The sequence below is a fragment of the Clinocottus analis genome, unplaced genomic scaffold, assembly GCF_023055335.1.
Source record: "Clinocottus analis isolate CAN_PGR_092001 unplaced genomic scaffold, fCliAna1.0.p SCAF_6, whole genome shotgun sequence".
NCBI lineage: Eukaryota > Metazoa > Chordata > Actinopteri > Perciformes > Cottidae > Clinocottus > Clinocottus analis.
The window spans coordinates 21,983,401-22,010,001 of NW_027176218.1; the positions used below are offsets into that span (position 1 = coordinate 21,983,401).

General features: G+C 44.7%; 1 protein-coding gene across 2 annotated transcripts in view; it reads right to left on the minus strand.

Moving 5' to 3' along the window:
- LOC137803850 (NT-3 growth factor receptor-like) overlaps positions 1-26,601 on the minus strand; it is a 145,888-nt gene that overhangs the window by 78,610 nt on the left and 40,677 nt on the right. For both annotated transcript variants that reach the window (XM_068602649.1, XM_068602648.1), the window contains exon 4: positions 9,765-9,836. In XM_068602649.1, coding sequence (XP_068458750.1) covers positions 9,765-9,836 — 72 coding nt within the window. The remainder of the gene's footprint in view (positions 1-9,764; positions 9,837-26,601) is intronic.

Below are 26,601 nucleotides of genomic sequence, written 5' to 3' on the forward strand. Positions count from 1 at the left end.
TTTTGTCGCGGCAACAGTTGCCTCCACACTTCCATCCAAATGAACTCAAATTGCTGCGCAGTGTTGCTGTCGGGCCGTTGCTGTCGGGCCGTTGCTGTTCAGCCGCTGGTTGCCCCTCCCTTCCTCTTCCTGCACTGCCTCATGTCTCTGCTACGTTGCCTGTTGTGAGTTGCACCTGAGCTTGATGCATCAGATATAACCTGCTCAAAATGGAAGTAATAATACACCATGAATAAATAAAAAGGGAATGTACAGCATTCTGCTATTTATAATGTCAGCAATGAGAGAACAAGAGCATCCTAGTTCTTACTGCCATAGCAAGCATGTACAAAGTAGTTACAACACTATTGACTTGAACAGTGGTTTCCTGAGTACAAGTCCTGTGTTGACCCATCACACTCCAACAGAGATGTTGTAGTTTGTGTTACTGTCATGTGAGAGTGAGTCTCTGAGTGTGAAGCGTGTTGAGAGGACCTAGAACGCTCTTCTCCTGGCTCCTTTTCCAAAGAAACTCTCCAAAGGCCTTTGTTTTTGTTGCTAGCTTGTTAATTTTTGGGGTGAAGTATCACGTGACCAAGACGAGTGTGTATCCAGAGGCAAAATAAAACATCTATCAGACCCTGATGCTCCATCAAATGTGTTTTACATTCTTTCTTCCTGTGCGGTTGGTGGACTTGTCCCACAACCTGTTCCTACTTTTTGTCAATCTCCAGTGAGTAGGATACACACACACACACAGACACACACACAGACACAGACACACACACAGAGCAGAGATGGAGTATTTCTCCACCCCCCTGCAGGCGTGCCGTGATGAATGCTCGCTATCTAGTGTTGGTGTGTCTGCTGAGGGGAAGGGGCAAGAGTAATGAACATTTGTTGATCTGAACCCCGAGCTGATTGCACACACACACACACACACACACACACACACACACACACACACACACACACACACACACACACAGTCCCCTGCTTATACCCAACCTTGAGATCAATAGGTGCATTATTACAGCCTCCGCCACAGGTTTGATAAATAGAACAAATTGGATTTGTGTGCAGAGGCAGAGGAAGCCTCGGGATGGAGCACAGAGCGGGAGGGAAGCGACTGGGATGGAGCCAAACAACAAACAAAAGGGTAAACTCAAAAACGATGATTTGCCAATAAGGGAAGAAAATAGTCTTGCCCTTATGAAGTAATTTCAAAAATCAAATTGTGCATCAGGACGGGGAGGACGGTGCTGCATGGCTGCAGCCCCCCCTGCTGGCCAGAGGCGAACGCAGCGGAAATATACACGTGAAAGGTTCTCTCCCGAAACCAAAAGGTTGCGTTCAGGTGCAATAAGTTTGACAAATGTGTTGAATTTGAATGGTTTCCTGTATCGGTCGCGTTGGAGCGCCTCAACATTCTTCCACTGGGTGCATTGATGACTGTACGTCTCTCCAGCATCAGGACACTCAGGCCTGGCATCACGTGGTCCAATCCCAAAAGACCTGGCGTCCTGTCTGGACCCGTGGACGCCATCCTGGAGCCTGAAGCCTGAAGCCTGAAGCTTGAAGCCAGAAGCCTGAAGCTTGAAGCTTGAAGCCTGAAGCTTGAAGCCAGAAGCTTGAAGCCAGAAGCTTGAAGCCTGAAACTTGAAGCCTAAAGCTTGAAGCCTGAAGCCTGAAGCTTGAAGCCAGAAGCCTGAAGCTTGAAGCCTGAAGCCTGAAGCCAGAAGCCTGAAGCCTGAAGCTTGAAGCCTGAAGCTTGAAGGCAGAAGCTTGAAGCCAGAAGCTTGAAGCCTGAAACTTGAAGCCTGAAGCTTGAAGCCTGAAGCCTGAAACCTGAAGCTTGAAGCCTGAAGCCTGAGGCCTGAAGCCTGAAGAATGAAGCCTGAGGCATAAGGCCTCAAGCCTGAAAGCCTCAAGCCTGAAGCCTGAAGCCTGAAGCTTGAAGCCTGAAGCTTGAAGCCAGAAGCCAGAAGCATGAAGCATGAAGCCTGAGGCTTAAGGCCTCAAGCCTAAAGCCTGAAGCTTGAAGCCAGAAGCCTGAAGCTTGAAGCCTGAAGTCTGAAGCCAGAAGCCAGAAGCCAGAAGCCAGAAGCTTGAAGCCTGAAGCCAGAACCCTGAAGTCTGAAGCCTGAACCCTGAAGCCTGGCTGACTGTGGCTCAGTGGTTAGCACGCCGGTCTTTCAATCAGTTGTATCAGTGGTTCGAGCCCCGGCTCTGCTCGTCCTTGTCGTTGTGTCCTTGAGCAAGGCACTTGACCACATTGTGTTGGTGTGTAGAGCAAACGTGTAAGTTTGGACTCTTGTCTGTCGACTTCTTGGTGTAAAGCATTCCCTGCTTCACGGTCTGTTTGACCTTCACGTTCTGTAATGAAGGACGTTCCCTCACGAGGTGTCTGATCACTGCGCGGCACCGACTCCTGTGGGATTACTGACTGACAAGAAGGCGTTTCAATTAGAGCGGCGTCGGTGTAATCTGGAGGAGGAGGAGCAGCTGATGAAGCCGCTCTGGTATCTGTAATCTGACAACAGAATCTGTTACATCTTCATACCAATTATGAAGAGTTCATGTATCATCTGAAGGTTATTATGAGAGCGGCTCAGAGGCTGAACATGTGTGTTCATGTGTGTGTAGGTGTGTACAGGTGTGTAGGTGTGTGTGTACATGTGTGTGTAGGTGTGTGTGTACATGTGTGTGTACGTGCGTGTACATGTGTGTACACGTGTGTACACGTGTGAGTACGTGTGTGTGTACATGTGTGTGTACGTGTTGTGTGAACATGTTGTGTGTACATGTGTGTACGTGTGTGCATGTGTGTGTGCATGTGTGTGTGTACGTGTGTGTGCACGTGTGTGTACATGTTGTGTATGAACATGTTGTGTGTACATGCTGTGTGTACATGTTGTGTGTACATGCTGTGTGTACATATTGTGTGTACATGCTGTGTGTACATGTTGTGTGTACATGTTGTGTGTACATGTTGTGTGTACATGTTGTGTATGAACATGTTGTGTGTGTACATGTTGTGTGTACATGTTGTGTGAACATGTTGTGTGTACATGCTGTGTGTACATGTTGTGTGTGTACATGTTGTGTGTACATGTTGTGTGTACATGTTGTGTATGAACATGTTGTGTGTGTACATGTTGTGTGTACATGCTGTGTGTACATGTTGTGTATGAACATGTTGTGTGTACATGTGTGTACATGTTGTGTGTACATGTTGTGTGTACATGCTGTGTGTACATGCTGTGTGTACATGTTGTGTGTACATGTTGTGTGTACATGTTGTGTGTGTACATGTTGTGTGTACATGTTGTGTGTACATGTTGTGTGTACATGTTGTGTATGAACAGTTGTTCTCGTTGGGTAAGTTGTACTCACATTATAATATATTACAACAGTGGTTGTCATGCATCATCATCAAGATTTAAATGTGTTACAATAATTAAAATACTCTTTGATCTCTGCTCACGTCTGTCACTCACTGACCTGCAAATATTAAGTTTTAGGAACCTTTATGAAGTCATTGTAATATGTTGTGTTATGATAGTTGTTTGAACTCCTTATGAATGTTACGACTGCTTTAAACTATAATTCTACATTGCTATAAGCTGATTATTATTATAATATCAAACTGTAAGTAGTCCTTCTTCATTTTTGCATATTATTTTCTCTAATAAACTGATTGAGTGACTTGAGTCCCTGCAGCAGGTGCAAGGGCTGCTGGGTAATTAAACACCACGACTGAGATCCAGCAAACATATTAATACAACTAATGTTCTTCATCCGGCGCCGCCCTCGTCTTCGCGGGGCGCCCCGCGGCCCGAGCGCGACTTAATTAAACTTCTTTCATTAGCGGGTTCTGCGAGGCTTTAAGACGACGTCGTCACCTCCCCCTCCGGCTGGTCCCGGTTTATCTGACGACACGCAGCAAAACACAATCTCTGCTCGTCTTGACGCGACTTTAATGAGCTGCCTCGTGTACCTGGCGGGCGGGGGGGGGAGGGGGGGCACACCTTGTAGTGGAGATAACCTCCCTCCCTCCCGCGCAGATAACAGCACACTTTCATTAAAAGTGTGAGGGGCAGATGGGCAGAGAGACATCGCCGTGTGGAGAGGAGAGAGGAAGAGATTCATGGTGCTGATGCTAAACGTGCGTGATGTCATTTCTGGCATGTGATACAAACAACCAGCAGGCTGAGTCTCTTTAGCTTGACGCGCGTTTACACAGGCGCTTTCATTCCTACGTCCACATCACTATGAGGCCCGAGTCACAGCGTTAAGGGCGAATTACACTCCTGCAACTCCAGCTGTGTCTGCATAGACGGACTCGTGTTGGTTTATGGTTCCCGCCTTTTTCATACTCCAGACCAGCAGGTGGCGCAACGGCCGTTTAGAGTCGAGCTCCACGCCGACATTCACCGATGTCTCCCTCCAGGAATTCACCTCCATCTGCGTGTCTTTACACTCCATCAGACGGGTTTTATAAATGCTCATATTTGTGGATCTCTTCCATTGTTCCTGTTCCTGCGGTGGCTTTTAAAAACAGAGGTATTATGCTATGAAACCGGAAGTGCCAGACTCAGAAAGGACGTGGTTATCAGACCAATCACAGCCTTCCAGGCTGCGAACGGCTCGCTTAGCTTTGACGGATAGTCGGACATTTTGGGTGACGCACGCAAGCTCGCAAAATGGCGAGGTTTGGGTCGTCGATCCTGAAGAATCTGCTCTGCAGTCCATCATTTGCTCGTCTTACAAGTATTGCTTTTGGATGTGTGGAGCACGTAGAGGAGTCCGAGTGGAGGATCGAGGACCGGTTCAGCCCACAGCGCTTTAGGTCTTGCCGACAACGCCAACACACACCTTACAAGCCCAAACTAGTCATTATCTATTCATTCATTCTGTTTGTTTTTTGTCTAACTTGACGAGCCTTTGGGATCTGGGTTTATTGGCATTCCTAAATGATATTTATTTCAACAATTAAGTAGAAAATGTCTCAGCTCCAAACAAGCCATTGATCCAAACCTCCGGGGCCTTTCCCCCATTAAATAAGATAAGATAACGTGTTTCTGTAATTCTGATATCCCTGTTTGACTCCCTTCATGCCTCACTCTTCAAAAAGCATTCAATCATTAGCGGTAACCTTTAGCATCACACACACGTCGAAACTCTCGCCTCCGGCAGCACTCTCATGCTTTATCATTTCATCTGAGCTCTGACGGACATTTATTGGGTATTTTTTCCCAGTATCGTGTACCAAGCCACACAAATGCAACCATTAGGCCAGAGCCACTCCGTCAACTTGACTTGAGGAGGAGTATTTTAATCCCATTGGTGTCACTGGGTACTGTAACGGTGACAATGACCTGTTGATCAGAACCAAGCCCAGTTCAGATCCATTTGACTTCAACCTGCTACATTCCTCAGCCCTGAGCGCTCAGCCAGACTATCCCAATGCTAGCCCTCACCCTGAGCACACCTGAACCTAAACCCTAAAGCAGCGCTGAAGGTCCAGTTCAAAGTGAGGACCCGCCAAAAATATCCTCAGTCCCCAAGTCTATCAGACCCGTCGCTACCAGGGCTAGCAGCAGTGTGTGTGTGTGTGTGTGTGTGTGTGTGTGTGTGTGTGTGTGTGTGTGTGTGTGCTTACGACTGTGACAAGTGCATCTTTGTTAGTGTTAGCATCATAGAGGACGGCCCATTCTTCTCTGAGGAGCTGCCCTGCTTTCAAAAGACTAAAATAATCCTCTGGTGCTCTCTGAGTCTGTCTGTGTGTCGCTGTGTCTTCTTATGTTTGACCGTGGCATTTTGTCAAGAAGGAAAGTCAACGTATGAATTACATGTGATGAGAAACTCTTTTTCTGTGTGAATATTAATGATTGTGGCTCGGTGTCAATCATATTTGTTTGTTATTTCACAGAAGATGTCGTGGCACTTCACCTGGAACCACGGTGTCTCCATCCTAACGTTATCTTCAGAGCTCATAGCACCAGAGCCATTAAGAGACTCTGTGTAATGCTAAGCTAGCAGTTTCCCCCTGATGTAAGCCTTTGTGCTAAGCTAGGCTAAAGCATCCCCTGCTTTATGGTCTGTTTGACTCTAGCAGACCATATTGTACTAAATGAACATCATGCTGTATAGAAGAAGACTAGAAAATAGAGATTGAGACATAAACTCATGTTTACAGTGTTTACTGAGGGAATACATCAAGAGAGAAGTAGAGTCACTTATATAGACTTCTATACAACCAGAGGAGTCACCCCCTGGTGGTCAGGAGAGAGAATGCAGCTTTAACACATGAAGCATAGACTTCTATACAACCAGAGGAGTCGCCCCCTGGTGGTCAGGAGAGAGAATGCAGCTTTAAGGAACTCATTTATATATCAATATAACATTATTTATATATTTTTCTCTCATTGTTTAAATATTATTATTAGTATTATTATGTTATTATTTCATGATTATTTCAATAATTTCTTTTGTTATCAATTTATTATTTAGAGTTACTTATTCAGTCATGTTTTTTTATTCATTCTCACTCATTTGAACATACAAATAAAACAGGTGGTGAGACCATGAGATGTTTTAATTCTCAGTAAGTGAAGTCTGTTAGCTGCTGCTGCTAATGCTGCTGCTACTGCTGCTGCTAATGCTAATGCTGCTGCTAATGCTGCTGCTGCTAATGCTAATGCTGCTGCTGCTAATGTGGCTGCTAATGCTGCTAATGCTGCTGCTAATGCTAATGCTGTTGCTGCCAATGCTGCTGCTGCTGCTAATGCTGCTGCTAATGCTAATGCTGTTGCTGCTAATGCTGCTGCTTCCGCTGCGCGTCACCGTGCTCATGCAGATTAATGCTGCTGTCACAGCTTCACTGCGGCTCAGGAACTTATCTGGACCTGAAAGACTCTTTCGAGCTTTCTTTCACTTATTTGCTTCAATCCTTTCTGAGGGGAAGTTGTATTTTTCATGACATTTAAACAGGTTTGACTGAATTAAGTTTGGCAGCTGCTTTAAAACACAGAAGCAGTAAAGAGAGGCAGAGATGGATGGAAATCATGTGACTATATACTGTCATTTAAATCCATACGCAATACTAAAATATAGTAACATATCGATATGAATTCCACATGGTGCTGATGTCTATAACAGCTGTTGAACACTTGGAGTGAAAACATGATTTTTAAGACCAGAAACTGCTCATACGGATGCAGAAGCACAAACATTCACAGATGACCTCTAGTAACCTGCGCTTCAGTGTGTGTGTGTGTGTGTGTGTGTGTGTGTGTGTGTGTGTGTGTGTGTGTGTGTGTCCCACACTGCCCACTCAGAGCTGGAAATACCCCCAGCAGCCTGAACCAGCTCGAAATACCAAATATTAGCAAATGCTGTAAATATCCTAGATAGCTAACAGCAATAATATATATATATATATATATATATATATATATATATATATATATATATATATATATATATATATATATATATATATATATATATATATATATACATACATACATAAACATAAGAAAGACAGAGAAAGGTATCTGTATCTATCCATCCTTCATCCATCCATCCTTAAATCCATCAATCCACACATCCCTATATTCTTCCATCCATCCATCTATATATCAATCCATCCATCTCTATATTCATCCATCCATCCTGATATCCTTCTATCCATCTGTCCATCTATCCCTATATCCATATCTTTCCATCCATCCATTTATCCATTTATTTTTCCGTTTATCCATCCATTCATTCCTATATCCTTCATCCATCCATCCTTCTATCCATCCATTCATCCATCTTTCCATCTATCCATCCATCCATCCTTCCATCCATCCATCCATCCATCCTTCCATCCATCCTTTCATCCATCCATCCATCCATCCATCCATCCTTCTATCTTTCCATCTATCCATCCATCCATCCTTCCTTCCATCCATCCATCCATCCTTCTATCTTTCCATCTATCCATCCATCCATCCATCCTTCCATCCATCCATCCATCCATCCTTCCATCCATCCATCCATCCATCCATCCATCCATCCATCCATCCATCCATCCATCCATCTATACATCCATCCATCCATCCATCCATCCATCCATCCATCCGTTCCTATATCCTGCATCCTGATATCCACCCACACTCACATCCATCTCTCTATCCATCCATCCATCCATCCATCCATCCTTCCATCCATCCATCCATCCTTCCATCCATCCATCCATCCATCCATCCATCCATCCATCTATACATCCATCCATCCATCCATCCATCCATCCATCCATCCATCCATCCTTCCATCCATCCATCCATCCATCCATCCATCCGTTCCTATATCCTGCATCCTGATATCCACCCACACTCACATCCATCTCTCTATCCATCCCTTCATCCATCCATCTCTTCATGTCTCTGTTATTCATCCAGCGGATGGATAGATGACATCACAGACCAACAGACTTATGATCAGAGTAATTCAAACAGGCTGTTGCCAAAACCGGACACTTGAGTTGACTCTGCCGACGCTACAGAAGATTAGCTGAGCTCAGCTAAGTGCCGGCCAAATGGTTTCATATTATCTCCAGACATCTCTTATTAATTCCACGTCCACTTTATAATGTACTTGGGTAATTCCATGTATTAGTAAATGACACAGCAGATGGCTTTATACATATTTTTTGCACACGTACATCGGCCGCTGCATTCGTACCAATTACAGGGTCCGACGCCAGGTGTGTGAAGGGAGAGAGCGCCATCTGTTTACTGCAGCGTCATCATTCAGCGGACGACAGTTGTCGTCGCCTCTCCGGGAGACAAATTGCTCTTATTTTTGCTTGAACTTCAAGGAGGTGGAGAAAGAGACGAAACCTGCTGCGACTCGCACTCACTTCATCACCGGTCAGCGGAGACACACACACACACACACACACACACACACACACAGTCTGTTGTGTATGACACACGCAGAGTGTAACAGGAGCTGGATGGCTGACACACAATAGTGTGTTTTCTAACGGGAAGCATCTGTTCATGGTTTTTATTAAAGAGCTTTTCAATAATTCAAAAATAAATTGTGAATATAAACGTGTACGAGGCGGCGAGGATACCTGCTGACACCTCGTGGAACACGTCACCAAACCTCATGGAGGATGAAGTAAGAAAATCTTCAAAATTAAAAGGAATTCAAACCTTTTATTATGCAAATATGATCACATCCCATCATCCTTTTACTGGAGGCTTGACTTTCAGGACAGTTTTCCTTCCACCTCATCGAGGTGTGGCGTGAAGAAAAGCCGTCTGGATGCCGTCACTCGGCCCTCGCTCAGCCTCGCCGTCACAGGTGATGCTCTGATGGGACGGGTCTGCGTTCTGCGGTGTGACACGAGCCTCACCTCTGATCTGCAGAGGTGACGCTCACACTTCCTCTCCTTCCCCTTTCCAGATCGCACGGCGTCAAAATAAAAATACCACAGAGATAGCGGAAGTTTCAAACGGCAGCAGAAGCGTTGAAACAAGGACGCCGTGATCACAGGAGGGAAGGAGGGGAAGAGAGTTTTGACTGAAGCTTTGAAATGCAAATGAAGCGCGTTGCCTAACGCGCCATGTCTGCTGCCACGAGAGAGGAAGAGGCTCCGAGAGGAAGAATAGTAGTTGTTATAAGTCTAATTATCATAATGATATGCTGATTCAGCAGGGTTAGCTCGGGTTTTATGCTAAAAAATGATATGACACGATAACTAAACTAAACAATGAACTTACAGTTCGAAGAGCTGCAGGTGTTCGAAGATCTGCCAGGACAACGTGGTCAACGAGGGGTTCTTGGCCAGGTTTCTGAGGAGAGAAAGAGACAGAAAGTGTGTGAGAAACGTCACCTGTAAACAACAACAGGAGCTCAGAGAGAAGACAGCGCTCTTTGATATCGCTTCGTTTGATCTGGAGTTATGAATCACGAGGTTTCCATTCCAGTGACATCACCAACGCAGCGTCAACACAAAGATTTACAGGGGGAAAAAACACACACACACACACACACACACTCACAGAGGAAATCACACACAGCGTTTAAACGGTCACGACTCATTCGTTCTCGGTCGCTCGGAGGAAACACAGCGGTCCGTCTCTGTGGCAACGTGGAGACGACGAGGGAGAGACGCTCAGCGGAGGGACGAGACACCTGCTGGAATCCAGATCACCTCGTTATGAACGCCGATGGGATTATTAAAGCCGTGTGTGTGTGTGTGTGTGTGTGTCGAACTGTAGATGTGGTGTCGGTAAATGCAACTCATAAATATTATAGTTCATGTTGGCTCTGTATGAAGCAGAAGCAGCAGTGATCCCAGATCCTCCTGTCACACACCACTGTAGAGCTCCGCCTCCTCTCACACACCACTGCACAGCTCCGCCTCCTGTCACACACCACTGCAGAGCTCCGCCTCCTGTCACAGAACACTGTAGAGCTCCGCCTCCTCTCACACAACACTGTAAAGCTCCGCCTCCCTCACACACCACTGCAGAGCTCCGCCTCCTCTCACACAACACTGCAGAGCTCCGCCTCCTCTCACACACCACTGCAGAGCTCCGCCTCCTCTCACACAACACTGCAGAGCTCCGCCTCCTCTCACACACCACTGCAGAGCTCCGCCTCCTCTCACACAACACTGCAGAGCTCCGCCTCCTGTCACAGAACACTGCAGAGCTCCGCCTCCTGTCACAGAACACTGCAAAGCTCCGCCTCCTCTCACACACCACTGCAAAGCTCCGCCTCCTGTCACACAACACTGTAAAGCTCCGCCTCCTGTCACACAACACTGTAAAGCTCCGCCTCCTCTCACACAACACTGTAAAGCTCCGCCTCCTCTCACACAACACTGTAGAGCTCCGCCTCCTGTCACACACCACTGTAGAGCTCCGCCTCCTGTCACACACCACTGTAGAGCTCCGCCTCCTGTCACAGAACACTGCAAAGCTCCGCCTCCTGTCACACACCACTGCAGAGCTCCGCCTCCCGTCACACGCCGTTGATTCAACCGTCACCCTCCGGCTGTCAAAATCTGATTTGTGCCGCAGCAAAATGCTGGAAGAGCTTTTTTTTTACCGTTCACGTCATACTTTCACATGAAAAGACAAGGCGGTTCCATTCTCCCCTCCGCTCTGTGATAATCAACCCGTCAGGTGAAGACCTCGACCGACTGTGAACCCGAACAGTTCATTTCAACGCCTCCTCTGGGGCGTCGCTGTTTGATGCCACAAATATTCACGAGAGCAACAAACGTGGATTCATCCACTGAAAATACAAAACAGTCCCCACAAAAGTTTCCTCCTGTTTCAATAACTTTTAATAAGTGAAGTGTCGAGCGAGTGAAATCAGGCGGAAAAGCTGTTTTGGCATTAGAATAAGGACACATGTGATGCAGCGTGACCTTAGGACATGACGTCATGTGACTCAGCGGGTCATTAAACTTCTGAATGAAGTGTCCAGCGTTAGTTTGATTCCAGACTCGGGACCTTTGCTGCACATCTCACCCTTTTAAAGGCAAAGATGCCAAGAAAAAAATACATATATAAATTAAACTGTTTAATTCGGTGGGTTTTTTTTTTTCCAACTGCTGTCAGAAGCAACTGGTTGCCAGACCGACTCTGTCTCCTAGAAATGGTGTTTCTATGAACACATTAGCCACAACCAATATGTTTTACAGGACAGATTATGCTGCCAATACTATATTTGCTTTTAACATAATGAGAAAATGTTCATAATAGATTTATCTGGCAGGTAACACAATGTTGATGCTGATTGAAGGAGGGCGTTCCACTTGTTTCCTGCCAAAATATCTGATCCAATACAAGATTGGCTCGTGTACTTTTCATATGTAAGCACGAACAGCAGCTTCATGCTGCACAGCGTTGTCTGGTAGACCTGCAGTTGTACGTATTGATTAGTTTTGTGTGTTTTCAGTGCATTACATTGGAATTCAAATGTCTTGTTCATAGTTTGCTTGTACTTAGCTCCACCCTCTTGTGTCCCGAGGTGACGGCCCAAGTGCCTTTAAAAGGTGAATTCAAGAAAGTATGTAAAACTCAGAAAATGAGCTCACTTCCAACAGAGTCATTTGACTCTGCAGTCAAATGACTAGTGAGTGATTACAAGTCACTTGACTAGTGAGGGTCTAACGAGTCATGTGACTAGTGAGGGTCTAATGGGTCATGTGACTAGTGAGGGTCTAATGGGTCATGTGACTAGTGAGGGTCTAACGGGTCACGTGACTAGTGAGGGTCTAACGGGTCACGTGACTAGTGAGGGTTTCACGGGTCACGTGACTAGTGAGGTTATAACGAGTCATGTGACTAGTGAGGGTTTCACGGGTCACGTGACTAGTGAGGTTATAACGAGTCATGTGACGAGTGAGGGTATAACGGGTCATGTGACTAGTGAGGGTCTAACGGGTCATGTGACTAGTGAGGGTCTAACGGGTCATGTGACTAGTAAGGGTCTAACGAGTCATGTGACTAGTGAGAGTCTAACGAGTCATGTGACTAGTGAGGGTCTAACGAGTCATGTGACTAGTGAGGGTCTAACGAGTCATGTGACTAGTGAGGGTCTAACGAGTCATGTGACTAGCGAGGGTCTAACGAGTCATCTGACTAGTGAGGGTCTAACGGGTCATCTGACTAGTGAGGGTCTAACGGGTCATGTGACTAGTGAGGGTCTAACGAGTCATGTGACTAGTGAGGGTCTAACGAGTCATGTGACTAGTGAGGGTCTAACGAGTCATCTGACTAGTGAGGGTCTAACGGGTCATGTGACTAGTGAGGGTCTAACGAGTCATGTGACTAGTGAGGGTCTAACGAGTCATGTGACTAGTGAGGGTCTAACGAGTCATGTGACTCGTAAGGCTCTCCCCATTTACATGACAAGCAAGCGCCTAATGAGTCAAATGACTTGGGAGTGGCTGACAAGTCCCCCGAGTATCAATCACTTGACAAAACAAGTCATTAACTTGTAGTTTCACGAGTAGAAGTGCCATGTTGGTTGTGCCGGTGCAGCTGCTCTACACAGCAGAGCTCTTTATCCTCCTCTTCATCGCTGACGCGCAATTAGAGCATGTTGATACTGATTGTTGTCCTTTCCAGCTGAGAGGTTAGAGAGTGTGTAGCTGGAGCACAGGAACACAAGGGAGGGACAGAAATAGAAGAATGGCAAGTGAGAGACAATACAACAAAACCACAGAGGGAGAGAGAGGAAGACGGAGGAGGAGGAGGAGGAAGAGGAGGAGGAGGAGGTGAGACTGATGGGGAGAATGAGAAAGAGGCTCACGGGATGACAACAGGAGAGACATGCGGTTTCTTCCCAGAGTCACCTTCAAACTTGCTCAACTGGAGATGAGCAGATAATAAACACACACACACACACACACACACACACACACACACACACACACGCTGTGACAAACATGAGTACATGATAGGACAAGAGGATGTTTGTCCTCTGTGTCTGGGGAATAATTCCTTTGAAACTCTCCGGTGTCTCCGTTCCACATCATACTCACATACTCATAGTATCAGCAGAGCTTTGGACTAATGCACCCACATATTTATGCTCCACATTTATAGCTATTAGTAACTAAGCTAAAGCTAACGCTAACTGCTAACTGCTAACTGCTAACTGCTACCGACTCTTCATAGGTTTGCCTAACTGGGTTCTGTGAACAAGAGTGTCCGGGCCCTGTTCACTCCTATGAATGTCTAAAATCCAGATGAATAAAATCCAGATCTTCTGCATTATTCGGCCCAAAGAGCATCCGCACCAGCAGTTTTTCTCCAGCACGCCTCCCAGCCCTCGTTCATAAAACTTAATTATAAGATTTTATTCATCTCTAAATGTCTCAGCCAGCAGGCGGCTGCACTGAGCTCCACCTGCTGCGTCGCTTCTGGTTCCACAGAACAAAGATGGCGATGGACAAAATTGCTGAACTCAAGCCTTTGCGTCCGCGGTCCACAAAGCACGGGGGTAACGTCCACTTCCTGTTTACAGTCCATGGTCATGCCATTAGCGCTTCTTTTGTGAATTGGACCTCAAGAGGTTGCAGGTTTGACCACTGAGGGACTGGTTTGATTCCTTGATGACCTCCATGAAAGACTTGTGCCAGGTGAGCAAAGGCGGCCATTTTGTAAATGCATGGAGCGATATCGGGGCGACGGTGGCTCAGTGGTTAGCACAAATGTAAGTCGCTGTGAACAAAAGCGTCAGCTAAATGAAATGCTGCGTTCCACCATCTCTCCCAGTCACATACTGGTCTACGTCCAGGACGGGGGTCACTTTTACATCCACCTTACTCTCCATCCCCCCGACCTCACAATGTGCGAGTGCTAACGCGAAGGGACGCAACGGGGCGACCCGCGGTTTGTTCCCTTAGTGTGTCTGTTCCGTAAGACCTGCAGCTACACACGGCAGCTACACACTTCACACTCTTTACAAGCGGCCCAGCTGAGGGAGGGCCCTGAGGCTCTTTAGCGCCGGTTGTAACACTGCTCATGACTTATTCCACCAGGAAAGGGTCCGACATCCCCAACGCGTCGTCCAGGACACGAGTCAGTGTTTATTTGTACAGTTTTGTAGCCGTTCAAGCCGAGATGACAGACACAGAGTGAGCTACCATGCGGACGGCGAGCGCCTAACTTCGGTCCCAGCATGCATATTCGCAACAGGATTACACTCTGAATTATGAGCAAACACACACACACACACACACACACACACACACACACACACGTCTCTCTCCCGGAGGGCTGAGAGCAAACATGTGTAGATATCAACTGTGAAGAATGAATCCTCAGCTTGTGTTTGGAGTCGTTTGGTTCCCAGAGGTTTGGACTTGCATGCTCGTAAATCAAGATCACACGCATTTTACTCAAGACGCCTACGCTGGGGATAAACACTCTGTGACTCACACACACACACACACACACACACACACAGGTTTTATGCTGCATTCACATGCATCGGTAGAGGTCGGTGAGGTCGATGGTAACTGCCCTCCAAAGTTAAAATATGTTTAATAGTAATATTTATGTTAAGTAGCTAGCTCGCTAAAATAAAATATTAAAATAAAAATATAATAAGAAAAAGCTGCATATTTAATACATTTAAACATGTATTAAATAATTGTAACTATCTAGTAATGGATGTTGCATGTTGTATATATATATATATATATATATATATATATATATATATATATATATATATATATATATATATATATTATTTGACATTGTATTGGTAACGGTTTGTGTCATAGTTGAACCTTAACATTCATTTTGGTAAAGTAGTCTGAGAACATAACCTTCCATTCTTCTTTGAGTTGTAACGTGTCTTCATAGCGAGTTCGTTTGTAGTAATTTCGGAAAAAAAAATGTAAAGAAAAATGAAAACTAATTTTCACTAAGTACAAACTAATTTGCACATCTAGTTTTGTACACACATTAAAAAAACGATTCAAATGAAAGCTGCAAGCGGCGATGAGCGGCCTCGCACCTTTACGTGCCTAGGGGGCGCTAACAAGACTAGCACAAAGCTAACAAGACTAGCACAAAGCTAACAAGACTAGCACAAAGCTGCCGAGGAGTCGCACTCTTTGCCAGATATTAATATCGATATCTGGTAATTAATTGAGTTGGTGCTTGAGATGTGCAAACAGATGACATGGCTCTGCCTACTCTGTTTATTCATCGTTATATTCCTTATGGATTATTGTTTGGTGATCACAGTTTATGAATAAACATATACATGTGTCTCCGGGCTCAAGAGGTTTATTAGCTGCGGTTAAAATGAGAAGAGAAGTTAACGGCCTCCATGAATCGGTGTCCTGGAGGACATCTCAGTGCAAACGCTAATTTTCTTTCTTCTTTTGTCTTTTCACTTCCTCGTTGTCTTTCTTCACCTTTTCTCTCTGTCCGGTCTTCCAGCCACCATGACCACTGTGTTGGTCCTGATGGAGGAAGACCTGCTCACTGGGAACCTCTTCCTGCTCCTAATCTCACAGAGGAGATGCATGTTTTACATATAAAATGTCCACTGAGGGCAACCACGCTCCAGATAAAAAGGATGGAATTTGTGTTGTTTAATTTCTTATTGAATATGATGGTTTAGTATTTAAACTGATACCCAATGTCGTAATATTTCATGTTTTGAGACACATGACTGTGAGGTCACCTGCTTAAAATCTAAGTAGGCGGAGCTTAATCCTCTGACTTTTTTGTAGAGCATACACAACCGAATACACAACCGAACATATGTATATTTTCAAGTGAACTAAAATGAAAAATGGAACATAATCTGGTTATCTTTTAAGATGCGGGCCTGTTTAATGTGCAGCTGGTGAGCGGCAGAGAGAAGAGTTCCCTCTGATGTTAATGTACACACTGGAAGCCCTGCGGATCAAAGCCTACGGTAAGTGGCACACACACACACACACACACACACACACACACACACACACACACACACAGTCTTCTCTACATGCAGAAGGTGTCCTTTGGAAAAGGTCAACCTGACTACAATAAGGCAGCCTTATATTTAAAACACTCCACTCACACACACACACACACACACACACACACACACACACACACACACACACACACACACACACACACACACGCACACTATAAATGTGAGTGCGTTAGTACAATTCCAATGAGCAATGAGTCATGACCATGAGAAGGTCAGGGGCTGAGTGTGTGTCTGTGTGTTTATGTTTACAGAGGCAGTGTGTTCTTGCACAAGTGCAGGTGTGTTTGTGTGTGTGTGTGTGTGTGTGTACACGTAAGTGTTGAGTGCTGCATGTAAATGTGTGTGTTAGAATCCTCCGGCACGTGAAGGTTAGCGTAGCGCTCTGACAGCTCTGTTAGCCCCGGCAGCAGCACGCACTGCGCGCGACTCGCGGCCGCCATCTGTCCCGTCTCAATGTCCGAGTCACCGAAAAAAAAAGGTATTGAGCTCATGACATCGTCGTCATAATGTCCACAGCTGCATAACGATGCCTTTTGAATCCAACCACCGCTGCCAGATCACTGGAAAGCCAAATGCATGTGCTTTCATCTCGTTTCACTCGTGGCTGTTAGCGCTGATCTCTTTGAACCGGACTGCAAATGTCTGCATGTTACCTCGGTTGAACGTATGGAAACCATAGACTGTGTGTTACAAGTGGGTATTACAGGTGGGGCGCAACGCAGAAGGTTTTCATTTAAAGGAGGACATCGTATTTGTCGATCTGTTTTTATTTTTTAATGATTGCAATTTTCTTCATTCTATTATTTATCAAAGCACAGATGGAGTCACAAAATTATGTTATTCCAATTAAAATTCATCATGGACCATTTTGTGATAATTTAGTTGGGGCGGTGGGGCGTGAGCATTTTTCTTCCTCCAAAGTAGGGCGACAAAAAAAGTTTAAGAACCACTGCTCTAAATGAGCATTATGTACTAAATGGACTTAAAACTAGAGATTAAGACATAAACTCAGGGATTTTTTAAGTAATTTTCTCATAGACTTCTATACGATTGGACTTATTTTTGCAATCAGGCGTCGCCCCCTGCTGGCATGCAGGAAGAATGCAAGTTTTAAGACACCAACAATTGGCAGAAGACAGATGTGAGACAGAGACCATGTTTTGCAAGTAAAATCCAATGAGTTGCTTAAAGTTCCCAGTTGAAAAAGGCAAGTCCTAAATCAAGGACACGTCCAAAGTCAACAGAAAGGCCTTAACAGCAACGTCCTGGCAGTCAAATCACAAATAATGTTTTTCTATCACGAAACAGGACGTATTGTGTATTATCGTGGGTTTCTGTGTCATAAAGATACAAACACATCTTGTTTTAACACACTTTTCAAGTTATTTTTTCTAGCGTGGCGTCAATACACGTCTGTAAAAATGAAATAAATGAATAGTTGCCCAGTTATTGAGCAATGTTCAGCTGCTGTTCTGTTGTCTTTCAGTATTTACCATCATTATTACTGTAATGTTATATTTATATCAATATTTCCATTACTAGTGTAGTGCTAAATTAGCAGTTGTATAATCCCAGAGGCTTTGGGTGACATGTCGGACCTGTTTTCAATGTAATATTTGAGGTGCAACACATTTCCATATCCTCATACCTCTTTGTTTCCCTGACATTCTGGAGGGGTAACTTCTGTCCTCTTTTGCATACACAAGCGCTCATGAACATTGCACACGGTGGCATTTAAGCTTATTGCTCAGTCACTGCCATACAATGTCTGATCTGCAGGTAATTTGCTGGGTTTTTTTCTTCTTCTCTTTACTTTTGCATATATCCATGAGCAGCTTTTAACCTGAATTGGTTGTATTTTCTTATTGTACTAAAAGGACTTTAATTACAAGCTTCTATCTGTTTGATTAGCTGCCTCTTCCTCTGCTGTGACGTGTATTAGCTCCTCTGTTTCACCACAATCCAGCTCAGTGTGCAGGACGATAGCACGACCCTCAGAGTGCTATTATCATGCCCTCCACTCTGTTTGCATATTGGTGTGTGTGTGTGTGTGTGTGTGTGTGTGTGTGTGTGTGTGTTCTTGTACTTGCTACATAGTGAGGACCATAGACTGAGGACATTTTTGGAAAGTGAGAACAATTTGACTGACTCAACAGGCCTGTTTTAGCGGTTATAAAGTTCAGGTTGGAATAAGGTTAAATTCATGTTCAGGGTTTGGGTTAGACATGTACTTCTGATGGTTAAGGTTAGGGACTATTGAGGGTCCTCACAAAGCACAGGGATTCCTGTTTGTGCATGCTTTATGCACATTAAAAACCCCTTAAGTATATGATATCTAATTGGTCTCTGGGAGACATACTATGAATCATAAACAAGAAGTATCGGGTTTTATTAATAAAATTCAATTCAGTTTATTTTATATAGCCCAAAATCACAAACACCAAATTATCCTCGGAGGGCTTCACAATCTGTACACAATTAAGTAAGTCTCACACTAAAAATGTTCACCTGACGTCTCCGCCACGGGGTGTTGTTGTTGTCATCACCGTTGTGTGACCCCACACATCAACCATCTAAGATCAAAGGTGTTTTGGAAGCATATGAAGTGACAAGTTGCCCCATTGCTCATTTTGCCCCCTGAGGACAATAGACGTTATTACATTCAATAAATCACCCATAAATCAATCAAATTACTTCAAATTAAATGAGGCTTACTGCCAGACGCAGACGCCTCTCTCCTCCTCACACAAAGTCACCTGGCGACCCGTCTCGGAGTAACCTTGTTGACAGTCGGCCCATTAGTGCAAGGCCACGTGGATGACCTTCACCGTGACCTTGTGAGAGCGGCTCAAGAGGCCGCCGCTCACCGAACCACTCGGCTCATCGTTAATGGTATGCCGTCCTCCAGCATCAGCATCTCTCACGAGCAACAACAGATTCATGATGGGTAATATGATTTAAGTCACAGTAAAGTGGAAAGACATGAGGTTGGACATTAAACATAAATAAGGATAAACATTTTAAAATTTAAAAATTGACTGTTCTGATTCACATGTTCACATAATTGACAAATAAATGGTTGTATAGAAGTCTATGCTTCATGTGTTGAAGCTGCATTCTCTCTCCTGACCACCAGGGGGTGACTCCTCTGGTTGTATAGAAGTCTATGCTTCATGTGTTAAAGCTGCATTCTCTCTCCTGACCACCAGGGGGCGACTCCTCTGGTTGTATAGAAGTCTATGCTTCATGTGTTAAAGCTGCATTCTCTCTCCTGACCACCAGGGGGCGACTCCTCTGGTTGTATAGAAGTCTATGCTTCATGTGTTAAAGCTGCATTCTCTCTCCTGACCACCAGGGGGCGACTCCTCTGGTTGTATAGAAGTATATGCTTCGTGTGTTAGAGCTGCATTCTCTCTCCTGACCACCAGGGGGCGACTCCTCTGGTTGTATAGAAGTCTATGCTTCATGTGTTGAAGCTGCATTCTCTCTCCTGACCACCAGGGGGCGACTCCTCTGGTTGTATAGAAGTCTATGCTTCATGTGTTAGAGCTGCATTCTCTCTCCTGACCACCAGGGGGCGACTCCTCTGGTTGTATAGAAGTCTATATAAGTGACTCTACTTCTCTCTTGATGTATTCCCTCAGTAAACATTGTAAACATGAGTTTATGTCTCAATCTCTAGTTTCTAGTCTTCTTCTATACAGCGTGATGTTCATTTAGTACATTATGATCTGTTAGAGTCAAACAGACCATAATAAGGGTTGCTTTAGGGGCGGGGCTACAATGTGATTGACAGGCCTACCAGTGCCGTATGCGACATCTCTACATCACACCTCCGCCAAAAAAGAAAATGGCGACTGCTTCAAAACTGCAGTCCACAAACCAAACTGGTGACGCCGTGAAAACGACTTCCACTTCTGACACACAGAGTCACAACGACGTCAGGTCTAAATTGAACGTGGCGTCTTTCTCAGTGACGCTGGTTGCAAATTGTGTCTTGTGCCGCCGGCCTCCATCCACCGTACCATGAAGTCCCATCTATCAGCTCTCTTTCCTGTTTCCAAACGCATGTCAGTTCGCATGAGTTTTACGTCGGCATCACTTCTGTTCTCTCGAGCTCAACAGTATCCTGAGGGGTCGGACGTGAGCGGGAGGAAGAGGAGGAGGAAGAGGAGGAGGAGGAGGAGGGAAGATCTCCACACGGAAAATCTGAGCTTTTTGAGAAAACTGACAACCTTGCAGTTCACCGACAGCACATCCCTCGTTGCGTTGTGCGCACAATTGACCTCTGGCTTCAAAACGTGTCAGTGCACGCATGGCTGCTTGGGTGTGTATTGCTCTAAATCTGTGGCGTTGGCTAGAATTTATTTGTAATCTTTTTTTTTTTTAAATTGCTGTGTGTGTTGTGTCCTGTGAGGATTTCTGTCCTGGACCTGCCTCTCTCTGACTGGCTGGGCCTGGAGGGTCCGCTGCTGGTCATCCATCACGGCCTGCCGGGTTTCCAGGGATCCGGTGACAGCATTGTGACAGATAACGCGAGGCCTAGTGCCCTAGTTTGTGTTTAGAATATTCATGGGACTTTTAAATAATCCACTTTTGTCTGCAAATAGCACTGAAGCTGTAGAGGGGTGAGCAGCCACTGGTTTTCTTCTCCTCGGGAGCAAGATTTAATGAATGTCTTTTTGTTTGTTTGTTTAGGGTTAAACAGCTTTTTTGGGGAGGCAGATTCTTTTGTTTGTTGTTTTGGCCTCGGCTCACCCCGAGTTATATAGCCTCAGTTCATGTTTTTCTTTAATGCGCTGTTTAGTAAAACATTAGTTCCCATACTCTTGAATTCAGAGATACGACTTTAATTGGAGGATCAAAAAGAAACCGAACTTTTTTTTATACTTTACGTTAATCTCCCTGTTGACACTATTATTCGACCATCAGCAGACCACAGCGCTGAAGCTGCAGTGTTTGTTAACGTTTTGGAAACCGTGCGCGAAAATCTTTTAAGTCCCAGCATGCCCCATTCAGACAATCGTTTGGCATAAAATACGTAATTTTTCCATTTTTGAACCAAACGACACAGTTTCTTGACTGAATTTCCTTCCTAACAGGACAAGACTTTGTTTTATTGTGATTTTTGTTGCAGATTCTGATTCTTTAGGTCCTAATCTTTCCATAAAGGTGTCTTATTGACGCTCCAGGAGGCTTTTTTGGGGGATCTGGCTCATATCATGCTGGATGTTCATAGTTATGATCAAAATATCTTTTAAAAGTGATTTTTTTGGCAGATATATATTTTTTTCCAAGATATTGCTGAACAAATACATACAATAAACACAAGTATTGGGATTAATTTGGGGTTACGACTCAGGGAAAAAGAGATCTGGAGCGATGTGAACCCCCTGAGGCAGGAGACACATATGTTATCTTTACAGTAAGTGTATCTCCATCGGTAAGACGGGTGCAAGTCACCGCTCACAGGGTCTGTCCTCGGTAGTGAGTGACATTGAAATTGTCCGGTCACATTAAAACAACAGCAGCGTCAGCGTGAACGAGCAGCTGTAGTGTATCAGGGAAACCACTGAATACATAACGCGGGTGAGGAAGCAGTGTGGACAAGTGCCCATGTATTACTCAACCACACATGGACACGATGGACTTATCGTACCATGTGTGGACAAGACCTCGGCCATTTTTGCTTGACATTGTCTGTTATGTTAACATTCATGTGTGTTCACAGTAGAATGACTCCAACTTTCAGCCAAAAAAAACAGCAACAAAATCTTATAGCGAAAAGGATAATTATGAGTTAGCTCCAGCTAACAGTGAAGCTAACTAAAAGAGGTTCAACAAGTTCTTCTTCTGGTGTTTTTTGGCAGTAACAGCGAATACCAGAGCCCTAAAGACTGGAGAAGGCTAGTTTGTGCTCTCAGATTGTTGGCGTGGCTCAGACAAGAGAGAAAAGGTGGCTCCATGTAAACGTATCCCAGTGTCTCAATATGACACTAGAGAAGACATAAGACTATAAGAGAGGGAAGCTCAGTGTCCCAAGAGCTCACCAGGAATTCTGCAGCAATTTACAATGAAATCTATTGTTGTTTTTTTTGTATGTCATGGACCAAAGTGATGGTCAAGGGGGAAAAGACTCACATCACCACCCTAAAGATTACACCCTAAGTGCACAGTCATCACATCATCATTTACCAGCTGTTGGTGTCCAAAATACCACCAAACCTATGGACCAAGTAGTTTTACAGGAAGCCACTAAAAAGGGAGTAAACGGGAGTTGTGATTGATTTTGATTGACAGGTATAACACCTCACGTGGTGGGGCAAATGGACAATATATACATATATACATACAATATACAATATATACATTTTCTGGTTGAAGTGGATTTGCAGACAGATGCCTCCCCTAAAAAGCTGTCAATATGAATTTCCTTTTCCTCCTCAGTAATATCACTTGTGCTACTGTGGCACAACGTTTACTGTTGTCTCACTCGTTCTGATTTAGTCTAAGCTGTTTCATACGTTCAGAAGTCATTTCTCACAGCGAACCTAATGCAGCGCTGCTCTGCAGTACGGTGCAGTAATGTTCTCCTCGCAGCAGAATGCGACGAGGAGTCAGACACGAAAACAAGATTACAGAACATCCGTGAAGCTATTTATTGGTGTTATGAATAATACCGTGGATGTTTACGGCCTTCAGGGGGCTGTCACAAACACAGTTGGGTTTATTTGGTCCAAGCCAAGGGCAAAACCATTCCTGTGCATACTGATGAACCATATTTATGTTCCTCGGTGTCACAAAGAGCACAAGACAGGAACAACAGAGTCAACGCATTATTAGAAACATTAGATGGCAAATAGTGACTAACTAGTCGAGGCAAAAGGGAACCTTCATGTATTAATCATACTACGGGATCCTGGTCACAGACTTTTTAATGGACTTAATGAATTGACTAAATACACAAAGTTAGATTCAAGCACAACAGTTTTAAAGGCTTTAGACCTATTAATCAGGGAAATGAACCGTGCACATGTTATATTCATGACCTCGCACGGATTTATTATCAAACTGCTCCCTAAAAAGATTTTCAGGTGATAGATTTAGAAGAAGAAGAAGAAGAAGAAGAAGAAGAAGAAGAAGAAAGAAAGAAAAGGCCAAAAGGGGAACAGGATCCCAGGAGAAGCTGTAAGTAAAGCAGAGGAGGAAACAGGAGCTGAATGTATACGTTCCTGCTGTAAATCCCACCAAATCCTCCGTGTACCTCTGGAGACCTACAGCAGAGTCTTCCCATTGTTGCTTTCATCTTCTCTTTTCATCTTACTTCTCCTTTAATCTTCTCTTTTCATTACCTCTATACATGCCCTGGGTTTACTGCGTCGTGTCTGTGTAGGCCGCTGCCCAGCGGGAACAGCGTCACGTCCTAAGTTATGGATGCTTTCCACGTTCGTCTTCAAAGAAGAAACTGGACTTCTGGAAAATCAGGATTTATTTGAAATAAATTGTTTTGCACTGAAATGGCCAATATAAAAAAATATGCACGATTGATTTCTGCTTAAATTATGATCAGAAGTAAGTGTATCGATGAAAAGAAGGGTTAGGGTTAAAAAAAACTGTGAAAACTGAAAACTGTGGTAGCTTCTCTTCGGCTTACTAAATGTGAGCTGCGGTTAACGCCATAGCTAGGCTAACGTTAGCATTTCTAGGCCTTTAGAGGCAAGTAGCCAATCAGGCAGCGTAGGGGGCGTGTCCACTCGCAATGAATGGAACCTGGGTAGCCGCTCCTGCTCACATGCGCAGAACGTATCGAGCAGCTAGAACGCATCTAGAACGCATGAAGCGGCTCAAACGCATCGAGCAGATAGAACGCATCATGTAGCAAGAACGCATCATGTGGCTAGAACGCATTGAGCAGCTAGAACGCATCTAGAACACATAAAGCGGCTCGAACGCATGAAGCAGCTCGAACGTATCATGTAGCTAGAACGTATGGAGCAGCTAGAATGCATCAAGCGGCTAGAACGCATCTAGAACGCATTGAGCAGCTAGAACGCATCGTGTAGCTAGAACGCATAAAGCAGCTAGAACACATCTAGAACGCATCAAGCAGCTAGAACACATGAAGCAGCTAGAACACATCTAGAACGCATTGAGCAGCTAGAACACAAAAAGCAGCTAGAACACAAAAAGCAGCTAGAACGCATCTTTAACGCATTGAGCAGCTAGAACACATCTAGAACGCATAAAGCAGCTAGAACACATCTAGAACGCATAAAGCAGCTAGAACACATCTAGAACGCATCGAGCAGCTAGAACACATCTAGAACGCATCGAGCAGCTAGAACACATCTAGAACGCATCAAGCGGCTAGAACACATCTAGAACGCATAAAGCAGCTAGAACACATCTAGAACGCATCGAGCAGCTAGAACACATCGAGCAGCTAGAACACATCTAGAACGCATCGAGCAGCTAGAACGCATCTAGAACGCATAAAGCAGCTAGAACACATCTAGAACGCATAAAGCAGCTAGAACACATCTAGAACCCATCGAGCAGCTAGAACACATCTAGAACGCATCAAGCAGCTAGAACACATCTAGAACGCATCAAGCAGCTAGAACGCATGTAGAACGCATCAAGCAGCTAGAACACATCTAGAACGCATCGAGCAGCTAGAACACATCTAGAACGCATCGAGCAGCTAGAACACATCTAGAACGCATCGAGCAGCTAGAACACATCTAGAACGCATCGAGCAGCTAGAACGCATCAAGCGGCTAGAACACATCTAGAACGCATCGAGCAGCTAGAACACATCTAGAACGCATCGAGCAGCTCGAACACATCTAGAACGCATCGAGCAGCTAGAACGCATCGTGCTGCATGAACTCGCTGCATGTCGAGTGATGAACCGACACACGTGACGGCAGAAGCAGTGGTCGCGTCCCGATCGGTGAAGCCGTCTCCTGCTCCGGTCACACACTCTCCTCTTGATTCCAGCTCCATCTGGGTCCCTAGCCTCCTTTCAGCCGGTGATGTAACAATGTTTATTATTCATAGCTGCTGAGATTATGGCCCTCATCAGTATTCCTCTCAGCACAGGAGGGAAGCGAGAGGAGAGAGGGAGAGCAGGGAAGACACATTTCACTTAGATTTCCATTTCTACCTCTGCGTTGCTGTTGTTTTTATTCTCTGATTACGCTTCGCTGCTGCCCGAGCAGCTCTGGTGCTGAGCTGGACGCCGACATGCGTCTACGCAGCACGCTGTCGCTCTCTGGCCTTCTTGGAAGCTCTTTTTCCTGCAGCTGACGCAGAGAAGTGCAACAAGAAACTCAGTGGCATCGTTTTTTATTCTTCAGAATCCAGGGCTCGTTTCCTCAGAACTCTCCTGCTTCCTGCTTCCTGCTTCCTGCTTCCTTCCCTCCATGTTGGAACGGATGTCTGTCATCTATCGTTGATATTAGTGACACAAACTTGTGCTGTAAGCAAAGATCTGGATGGAAGAATTCTAATTTCAATCAGTCCATCTCTTTCTCGGTATAGGATATTTATTTTAGAGCACTCTGTTAACACTATTTAGCATTAGTAAAGCATTAATAAACACTTAATTAATCATTCATAAAGCATTGTTCCAACATCAACACTCATTAATAACTGATTAGTGTGCAATTCATAAACAAGCTTGACTATTATGCGTTTCATTAATGGGTTTTCATACTTTATAAATGATGGGTTCCCCATTTGTAAATTAAGAAATATAGCACTAAACAATAAATAAGGACCAGATGAAGCACTAATAGTTAAGATGTGCTTTTTTAACATGTTTTAAAACTGCAATTCATGATAGATTCATGTGACTAGTAGTGGTAAGTTAAGTATTGGTTGAGTGTTTAGTGTGACCTCATTATTAATTATGAGTATTTAGCTAGCAAGCTGTTTCTTCAGGACGAGAGTTTAAATGAGTCGTGTAGAATACACACGTGATGCGTTCAAGGACCGTCGGACAGGATTAAGACAGCTTCCATCGTTTAAAGAAAACATGATTTTCATCCCGCGATTTGGGCTTCAAAGGGGTAAGAACAG